General features: G+C 52.3%; 1 protein-coding gene across 1 annotated transcript; it reads left to right on the top strand.

Annotated features, from left to right (window-relative positions):
* Positions 1 to 766: 766 nt before the first annotated feature.
* Positions 767 to 9,993, top strand: KRT71 (keratin 71). Its single transcript, XM_063076323.1, has 9 exons — positions 767 to 1,251; positions 3,661 to 3,875; positions 4,650 to 4,710; positions 5,200 to 5,295; positions 5,618 to 5,782; positions 5,978 to 6,103; positions 7,468 to 7,688; positions 8,385 to 8,419; positions 9,187 to 9,993. Exons 1-9 carry the CDS (start codon positions 805 to 807, stop codon positions 9,396 to 9,398), a joined length of 1,578 nt encoding a protein of 525 aa, XP_062932393.1. The 5' UTR covers positions 767 to 804; the 3' UTR covers positions 9,399 to 9,993.
* Positions 9,994 to 10,400: the final 407 nt, after the last annotated feature.

Here is a 10,400-nt window from a genome sequence, read left to right on the forward strand (position 1 = left end):
CCACCCTCTTTGCTCTTCCTCATTCTCTCCAGCACTTGGAGGGCTTGTCCCCTCAAACAGCCCCAGCCTGACTATGGGTATTTGAGAGAGGGAATGTGGCGATCCCTTTCCCCAGAGAACATGCAGAAGCACACGGCTCCCACCTGACCTTGGTTGGCTCTGTGCTGGGCTGCTCATGTCTCATGCCAGGGAGAGGGTCACTCACTCCTAACACCCCAGCAGAAAGCTGCTGTCCTCTGCGGGTCATGTCTCCAGGAGGCCTGGGGCAGGGGGGTGAATGCCTGAATGATCTGCCCCTTTCTGGGAAAGAGGAGGACAGAGCTACGGTTGGAGCCCCCTGATATTCTACCCAGTGGCCTGCCCTGTCCAGGGAAGTCCATCCCATCTCCACCCACAAAGCCCCTAAGGGGAAGCCAACAACCCAGAGAAGATTAATCAGGATAGGGATGGTGAGTGCCAGTGACACCCCCCTGGGGAGGCTGGGGCCTGGGGCAAATTACCTTATAACAGCAGGTTAATTAGATAAGACCCAAATTACATGAGCAAGGCTTGCAAGCCCAGCAATTTGAAGGTTTCATGTTGTTTCAGAGGAGGGGAGGGCTTGATCTTTAGCTCAGCATAGAGAAAATGACTTCTTGCTCCCAGGCAAGGCAAACCCACGAATTAAGCACTTGACGGCCCCTCCGCAAGCCCCAGCACCAAGCACATATAAAGGCATCTGTCAGTCCTCACTGCAACCAGCAGAACCTTTGTGGGATTTTGCCTTCTTCCCTCCTGCATCTGAGCTCCATCTCCACCAGTAATATGAGCCGCCAATTCACCTGCAAGTCAGGAGCTGCCACCAAGGGGGGCTTTAGTGGCTGCTCAGCAGTGCTCTCGGGAGGCAGCTCGTCCTCCTTCCGGGCAGGGGGCAAAGGGCTCAGTGGAGGCTTTGGCAGTCGGAGCCTCTACAGCCTGGGGGGCAGCCGGAGCATCTCCCTCAACGTGGCCAGTGGCAGTGGGAAGAGCGGAAATTATGGATTTGGCCGGGGCCGGGCCAGCGGCTTTGCTGGGAGCATCTTCGGCAGTGTGGCTCTGGGACCTGTGTGCCCAACTGTGTGCCCACCTGGAGGCATTCATCAGGTCACCATCAATGAGAGCCTCCTGGCTCCCCTCAACGTGGAGCTGGATCCTGAGATCCAGAAAGTGCGTGCCCAGGAGCGGGAACAGATTAAGGCTCTGAACAACAAGTTTGCTTCCTTCATCGACAAGGTGGGTCTTGCTAGGACCTGGAGAACCTGTCCTTCTCTTCTCTTCTTGGAACACAAGAGTTTGTGACAGCAGGAGGGATTGAGGTTAGATATGAGGAGGCGCTCACTGTGGACAACGCAGGTACATTCTATCATCAGTGTGGCTTGTATAAGATTCTCTGTGTTGTCTTTCTAGAGAGAAAACAAAGATAAGTCAATTTCTACTGGCAAAGGCTTATCAGGGGTACCAGCAGGAGGTCCAAAGGGAAGAGACCTGGTCCTTACTCTTGAGGGCCAGGTTGGTGCCACTACTAAGTCTAGGGGCCACATAGGCTATGTGCAGAAAAGGCCAGTGAGAGAGGATCTGCTCCGGAGTAACCAGGGAAGCCTCCCTTCCTATGGCATGCTGATCTTGTCAACTAGTCACTTGACCATTAGATCAGGAGCATCAGTATGGTGTCATTCTAAGCCCTATGGATTCATGGATGTCTCTGCCACCAGCATCTGTTGCAGGCAGCTAAGGGCTCTCTTGAGAGGCAGGATAGTGCAGAGGGGAAGAGGCCTGCATAGTGCTCTGGAGTCAGGTCTGGTTTCAACCCTGCTCCATCACCAACCAGCTGTGTGGCTTTGGGAAAGTTACTTGTCTTGTTTACCATCTCTGAAGTGGAGATAATAACCTACCTCTTGGAGTTGTTGATGGGTTTATAAAAGAAAATGCATATGTAGATCTTGCACAATGCCTGATACATACTAAATACTCAAAAAATGGTAGTTATCATATTATCATTTTTTATCTCTGGAAGCTCGGGGAGGGGTGTTGAGAAGGAGAGGAATCAAAGGTCTGGCAAGATCATCCAGTCCAGATAGGCTCCCGACTTCGGTAGATAAGAAAATGATTACCCCTATTTTATGAGTCAGCAGAGGCACAAAAGTAAATGCTGTGCCCGAGAATGCTTAGGGGAAGGGCAAGGCGAGGCTGGACCCTCAGCCTCCCACCTTGTTGGCTGTATGACAGTCAGGCACCAAGGAAAGGTCCACCCAAAGCCAATGGCTGAGAAAGTCACATGACCATGGGAGCCTGCCTGCCCTGTAGCTCTAGATGTCTCACATGGAGGATTCCCTCCTGCCCTCTGCTCAGCCTCAGGGGCTAGGACCGGCTCTGTGACTTCTTCCTCCTCTGAGACTTTTCACATCTGGAAAATCAAGGTATTCTGAAGACTAGGGTCTGGGGGATGGGCTGACTTGGCTGAGCTGGTCAAACCCTATGGAGGGGTGAAGTCTGAAGAGATATGGAAAGAAAGATGAACACGAAGACAGTCACATCTTGTGCACAAAGGTGGTCTGCCTGGAGGGAAAGAGAAGGAGGCTCAAAGGCCTGGACAGTTCCGGAATAATTTTAACCTCTAGAGAAGGACAAATCCATTAACCGCAGGTAGCCAGAGAAGATGGGAATATTTTATCAGCAATCCAGATGTGTCCAGTAGTGCAGAGGTGAATTGTGGTATACTGGAGGTAGCATTTACTCTGTTGTTAATGCTCAGCCTCATGGATATACATGAAAAATTCAGGATTGGTTAAACCAAACCAAATGCTGGGTGATCTGCTAGATACAAACCGTGGTGGATAATGCTGTCTCAACACTGAATCCAAGACAGTCTTCCTATGTCCTGTGTTTCTGATTTTGGGGAACAAAACCTTGTTTAAACAGTAGCTGTGCTCATGTAGTCAATTTCTACTGTAGTCAATTTCTTCCCATAATCTCATGTAGACTATGGGAAGTCACATTTTAAAAACCATGCCCCCCAAAAGCAAACAAGAGAGGTGTGTGCAGATCAACTCCCTCTGATCAGTTTCCTGGCCCAGCAAGGAGCTGCAGTGGGACGGGGAGCCCCATGTGCCATGCTTGCTCTAGGGAACATGGTTCTTAGGAGCAGGACTAGGGGAGAGGCTATAGCCAAAGATCGAGATGGGGCCTGATGCAGGAATTTAAAAAACCCAGAAGCCCTTGGCTGCATTAAGTTTTGACATGTCATAAAATAAAGAGCAGACTTTCTTCTTCAGAATGGTCAACTTTTCCGAAAAGATGGACCCAGCCTGGCTTCTGTCTTGTTATCATCAGGCACACCCACGCCCTGAATTGGTTTGGCTATAGAGGGCTCTGGGTGATTGAATACATGGGTTACAGGGACACACATCTGGATTCAGTTCTGGCTCTACCACTTGTTAAACTGTTAGGCCTTGGAAAAAGGCTAAGCTTCTCTATGCCTCAGTTTCCTCTCCATTGAATAGGGTTAATGATTTACCCACCTCATGCAGCTATAGTGAGGGGTAAAGGAGAAAATGCAGGTAGAGTGCTTTCCACAGTGCCCCATGAGTGACAGCTGTGACTATTTCTGTAGGAGCTCAACAGTTTCTGGGCTTTGGGCTCTAGGTTCGGTTCTTGGAGCAGCAGAACCAGGTGCTGGAGACCAAGTGGGAGCTGCTGCAGCAGCTGGACCTGAACAACTGCAGGAACAACCTGGAGTCCGTTTATGAGGGCTACATCAGCAACCTGCGGAGGCAGCTGGAGATGCTGTCTGGGGACAGGGTGAGGCTGGATTCGGAGCTGAGGAACGTGCGAGATGTGGTGGAGGACTACAAGAAAAGGTGAGCAGGGAGGGCACCCCCTGTAACTAGACAACTGGCCCTTCCCCTCTGAATGATCTCAGCAGTTACCCCACCTCAAACTTTTTGGAGGTAGGGATGCAGTGTTCCTGGCCATTCCAAACAGAATCACCCCAACAAAACTTTGGAACTTGCTCCCTGATCTTCCAGCCTCTGGCCTGGCACTTAGGACAAATGTCCAGTTTGCTGGGCAGTGGTCAGATTACCTCTGGCTCTAAGGTGAAGGAAACCTTGAGTAAACCACACACTTTCTCCCAGAGCTTCTGTGTTCTCATTGATGTAAGGGAGGCTGAGAATATCTACCTCCCAGAATGCCATGAGGAGACACTGAGGAAACACATATGGGAGCACTTCGTCCTTTGTAAGGCTTTATTCAAATTTGGGGGGAGCGGCTTGCTTCTTGCTTCCTCTGAGATTTCCCACAGGGCATTCATACCATATGCTCCTTCATTTTCCAACCTGGATCTTCAACAATCTCCTTTTTTCAAACTTGATTTCAAACTTGTCCCCTCCTCCAGGAAGCCTTCCTTGCCTGGCTGAAAGATACAAACTGTGGTGGATAATCCTATCTCAACACTGAATCCAAGACAGTCTTCCCATGTCCTGTGTTGCTGACTTGGGGAATTTTGCCCAGTACTCTGCAGCCCCCAGCACCTGTGCCCCCTGACTGGCACGCTGCTGCTCACTCAGGGTCTTCCCTGGGCAAACAAGGGTTCTCAGTGAGATGTGTTAACCAGAGCCTTGGCATTCCCACAGGTATGAGGAGGAAATCAACAGGCGGACAGCTGCAGAGAATGAGTTTGTGCTGCTTAAGAAGGTGAGGGGTAGACAGGGCCCGATCCAGGGGCTGGCTGCGGACCAGGAGGAGCTGAGCCTGCCAGTGTGCTCTATCAGTCCCAAAGAGAACTGATTGGGAAATAGTGAGGGGAAGGCAGGGAAGACCTTCCAGACACAAGAATGAAAAGACAAGGAGGATGATGGTGAGAGGACCCTTACTGAGTGTTTAATGTGGGTGTGGCTTGTCCCTGAAGAAGCATAACAGAGGACAACACAAAGGGGCTTCCCCTGCAGCCTGGGACCCGGCTCAGACATCACAGGGATGCCTCTGACAGTGGCATGGCTGGAACTCCCTTCTTTAAAAGGGGGAGCAGATTCTCAGGATGGGGTGGGGCTGAGCTCTTTGCTCCTTCACCTCCTTTTCCACGAGCCACATGTGGAGAAGAGGGTGACCATGACTCCATGCAGAGGCAGCCATTGCCTCTTGGCTGCACCAGCAGTGACCAGGGATGGTTGGGGCATCTTTCAGGATGTGGACGCAGCTTATGCCAATAAGGTGGAGCTGCAGGCCAAGGTGGACTCCATGGACCAGGAGATTAAGTTCTTCAAGTGTCTCTTTGAAGCCGTAAGTCTGTCTCTCCACCCCATTCTTCTGAGGGTAAACTCTATCCTGGGGGCAGGGAGAGACACAGAGGTCCCCAGCTCTCCGGGAGGCCCCCCCTAGTTAGCCATTTGTCTCCCATTTCAGCCCTGAGAGACCCTCCATCTCCACCCTCTGCAGGAATCTGTCTGGGGCACAGCAGGGACCCGGCTTTGCCTAGGGAAGCAACAGCTTTGGGTTCCAGTGGTCTAAATTGGCATCACTGGGATTGGCTCACCTTGCCTGGGGGTGGTCATTGGCTTCTGACAGTGGTCGAGCTGAGAGACCATCCTGGTTTCCCCTGCAGGAGATTGCTCAGATCCAGTCCCACATCAGTGACATGTCTGTCATCCTGTCTATGGACAATAACCGGAACCTGGACCTGGACAGCATCATTGATGAGGTCCGCGCCCAGTATGAGGAGATTGCCCTAAAGAGCAAGGCTGAAGCTGAGGCCCTGTACCAGACCAAGGTGAGCCATGGCTGGGGCCAGCGGGGTGACACAAGCAGGTGCGAGGGCTATGCATGGCTGTGCCAGAACAGACACAGTATTAAGTTCAGTGTCCATCGTGCCTTGACCCCCCCATCATCACCAACCCCAAGACACCATGTACTCCTACGACACACTCATCATTCTCATCCATGGCTCTGTGGTTTGGGTCCCCAGTTCCAGGAGCTGCAGCTGGCAGCCGGCCGGCATGGGGATGACCTCAAAAACACCAAGAATGAAATCTCAGAGCTTACTAGGCTCATCCAGAGAATCCGCTCAGAGATTGAGAATGTGAAGAAGCAGGTAAGGGGGCCTCGGCCTGTGGCCAAGGCAGGTGAGCATGAGTGGAAGGCTGAGTTGGCTGAGATGTTAGACTCCCAAATTTCTGCCCATGAAGGAGAGGAAGCCGATGAGGTCACTGCCTCAGACACTTGGGCAGGACATCTTGGGGCACCTCATCTCTTACTCACTCCAAGGATCTCTGCTTTAAGCCCCTCCCCCAGGAAGCCAGGCTGGGCTAGGACCTTCCCCATCCCCACCAATGTGCTCTCAGGGCACCTGTGCTCCCTGTACTTGTCACACTCTGTAATTGCCTGACACCTGCCTGTCCCCCCACTGCCACTAGACTGAAAGGACACAGGGATCTGGCTGCTTTGTGCCCTGTTGTTTCCCCAGCATCTAGCACAGTTCTTGGCACATGATAGCAGCTTAATGAACATTTGTTGAATTAACAATTGAGAAGGAGAAATGTGCTCAGGGAGCACCCTTTAAAATGCCTTATTAGGGACGTACTAGGGGCCGTTTCCAGGAACATAGGATGCAGCCTTGGCTTTAGTAGGTGGAGGCACAAAATGCGCATGCAAAATAAAAACAGCAGCAGCACCTATCATTTTATCACATTTAATCCTCACAGAGAGAGGCAACAGTTCCCATCCTCATTGTTATGGAGAGTTTAAATGGGTTACTCTGCAGGAAAGAGGCAGATCTGTGATCTGAATCAAGGTCTCCTGATTCCTAGTCCAGTGCTCTTTCCACTATCCCACAGGCTTTAAGACTTAGCAGCTCTGTGACCTTGGGGAAGGTACTTGTTCTCACTTCACAGGGTGTTGTAAGAACTAAATGAGCTAAGGTTTGTAAACAGTATACACAGTGAGGAGCATAGTGCTGGGCATACAGTAAGCACTCAGCAAACAATAGCTGCTCCTGGGGAGTCTCCTTCCCTGTGCCCCTCATCTGGGGTTTCATACACCTAGGCAGCTGCTGTCATTGCGCCTACCACACCAGATTCCAGTGACCTCTCCTCTCAAACCTTAAACAGCTCGAGAGCGGAAAGCCACTCTTCCTCTCACTCATTTTGTATCCTTGGCACAGTGTGGCTAAGTAAATGTCTTTGTACTAAACTTAACTATGCTCAACCGACCATGATCTCAGGAGGGCAGAGATGCACGATTTCCGATCAGCACAAACGTCTAAACACAAGGGAGTGGAGCTAAAGCCCAGGAAGGACTTGCCAGCCCCAGAAGGGGTTCCAGCTAGAACAGAAGCATGGTGGCGTAGAGGGTGGAGGTGGGCATCTCTGCCTGGGATCATAAGAAGCAGAGGGATTTGGATGTGGATGATTCCAATGACCCCTTCCAGTTTCTGAGCTTCTCCAATTCCTTGTTTAGGCTTCCAACCTGGAGACGGCCATTGCTGATGCCGAGCAGCGGGGGGACAATGCCCTGAAGGATGCCCGGACCAAGCTGGATGAGCTGGAGGGTGCCTTGCACCAGGCCAAGGAAGAGCTGGCCCGGATGCTGCGGGAGCACCAGGAGCTCCTGAGCCTGAAGCTGGCCCTGGACATGGAGATCGCCACCTACCGCAAGCTGCTGGAGGGAGAGGAGTGCAGGTGAAGGGCGTGCTCTAGCAGGCGGGCCCCAGGGTTTTGGGAAGAACCAGAGAGCCTAAGACATCCTAATTCAGAAAAGATGAGCTCTTGGGGAATTATAGGTGGTGATGATAGAAATAATAATAGTAATTAATAATACTACCATGAGTGGATATGAGTATCCATTCATAATGTCCTGTGAGTGCTTACTTCAGAGCAGGCACTTTGCTACATGGTATGTGTGCTAGGTGGATTAGCCCATTCAATCCTCACAACTTCTCTGGGTACACTAGGAACATCCTTCTGCCCCCTCCCCCCAGCCCCATTACTCTATTAGGATTTCTTGTTCTACCTTCTTTACCTGTCCAGGTGCAACACAAGCTTGTGGGAGGTGTGCTGGGGCAGCCACTCCAGCTTCCTTCATTCTAGGGAGATGGGAAGGCTCAGGCATGGGCCTGACCCTGGGAAGGGGGATACTGCCCCCACACGGGCACCTCTTTCAAACTAGTGTTCTACTAGGGTTGTTTCCTGGTTACCCCAAAGATTCAGGGGTGGTCCCCAAAGCTTCTCAGGCTCTGCTTGTGTCAACGAAGCCCTGAAATTTCTACAGGTGCCCATTGGGTTCAGAAACCCACATCAGGTCAGTGGGGGCAGTAGCTTTGAAGAGACTGTGTGTTGGATGACTGTTCTCTCTTATTTTGTTTCTCTCCTTAACAGGATGTCAGGAGAATTTCCCTCCCCTGTCAGCATCTGTGAGTACTTTTATGCTTTGACCTAAAAATGTGCAGTCTTCAGACTGGAAAGGACCTTAGTCACACTCTGTATATGTAGATGAGGAATCTGAGAACCAGAGAGAGAAAAGCTTTGCCTGAGATCACAGAGCCATGGCCAGAAATGAGCTCTCCTGAGTCCCAGCCCAGGGATCCTTTGTCCTTATCACTCTGTCTGTTCCCAGGGAATGGCATCCAGGAAAGACTGTTTTCACGGGGGTATGCAGGATAATGATGTAGGGGTCTGTGTGAGGCTTGGGGAGCCAGGTTTGCAAGTTGCCATCAGACCTGGGCTGGAGAACTAAAGAATGAGGAACCTTGGAGGTCAGGCTGACAGCATTGGATCTCTGGGTTTCTCAGAGGGGCTAAAAGAGTTAAACCAGAGCTTCAGAAAGATGCCATCTGTGGGACAGCTAGCAAGGAGGGACAGTTGAAGGCTGGGAAGTTTAGTGAAGAGACTAATAGAAGGAGCAGTGGATGGTATCCAGAAGGACAGGTGGATGCCTGGGTACCTGGATCAAGGAGATGGGCCTCTGAGTGTGAATGGGGCAAGACTCAGACACATTGGGTAAAAGCAAGCCAAGGATATGGGGAAGCCATCTTTGGGATACTCTCCCCGGGGAAGGGAGCAGCTGTGACTGGGGCCCCCACCCAACTATTGCTCCAAGAAGAGCCATGTCTGCCCTGGGGAAGGGAGAGCTCCCCTGGCTCTACCTGAGTGGGCGTTGACTGCTACTGTCCCTCTGCAGCCATCATTAGCAGCACCAGTGGCGGCAGCAGCTATGGCTTCCGGCCCAGCACGGTCAGCGGTGGCTACGTGGCCAACAGCACCAGCTGCATCTCTGGAGTGTGCAGCGTCCGTGGCGGGGAGGGCAGGAGCTGGGGCAGTGCCAGCGATTACAAGGATAGCCCGGGGAAGGGCTCTAGCCTGAGCGCCCCCTCCAAGAAGGCCAGTCGGTAGAGAGGGCTGCCCCAGGCCCTCCTCACCCACGACCTGGCTCTGGCTCCCACACCGTGCTCCTCCTCCACCCTGCTGGTCCTGCTCCCATACACCTGGTGCTGGCCTTGGCCACCCTGCTTCTCCCAGCCTGTGTCCTTCTGAGCCTGGGCAGGTCTGGATGACCAAGCTGGATAAACTCCTCCCTGCACACTCCTGGCATTTGCCTCCTCAGCTTTGGTCCCCTCGCCACATCACTGGCTCTGCCTGGCTCCCAGCCTTTCCTCCTCTGCCAGCCTCTGGCTCAGTCGCTAACTACTTGCCTGCTCCCTGGGCCTTAGGCCGAGGCCCCTCACACACTGGGGACTTTGTGTTGTTCCTGCCTGTGCTAGGAGCTGGCTCTGTGCTAAAGAGGACTGAGGACAAAAAACCAAGAGTGGCCCACTCCCAACCCCACCCTGGCTCAGTCTCATGGCCCACTCTGAGTGGGACCAAGGACAACTCAGGGTCTCTTTCTTCGCTCTCCTGTACCCAGAGCAGAGAGGAGGAGGCACCGTTCACTTCTCCCTTATTCTTAAAGCCCCTCCCTGCTGCATCCTCAATAAACAGCACAATCTGATGGCTTGTTCTCTGAGCATTCGAAATGTGCACATGTACCTTCTTGGTTCAGATGCTCATGTGAGCATGCACCATGCACTTGTATGGACACACACATGAACACACGCAGCCCAAACACAGACACACAAGTACACCATTGTGTAGCACCCATGGCGCAGGCAGCTGGGCTGTGGAGCAGCTTCTGGGAGGAGTGGGGAGGTGGGGCAGGGCGAGAAGAAAGGAGAAGCCCAGAAGGCTGTGTGCATCCTTTCAACAGAAGTATGAGCTGCTTCCAGTGACAGAAATGGCCATGTTCCTGACAGGGACCCTGGCCTCTTTCTAGGACTGGATCTTTCCTGTGGGAAAGTAGGGGCTCAATAGACAGGCAACTACATCTGTCCAACCCTTTCCCCACTCCTCAGTGGCCTG

This window comes from Cynocephalus volans, chromosome 12 (assembly GCF_027409185.1).
Source record: "Cynocephalus volans isolate mCynVol1 chromosome 12, mCynVol1.pri, whole genome shotgun sequence".
Classification (NCBI taxonomy): domain Eukaryota; kingdom Metazoa; phylum Chordata; class Mammalia; order Dermoptera; family Cynocephalidae; genus Cynocephalus; species Cynocephalus volans.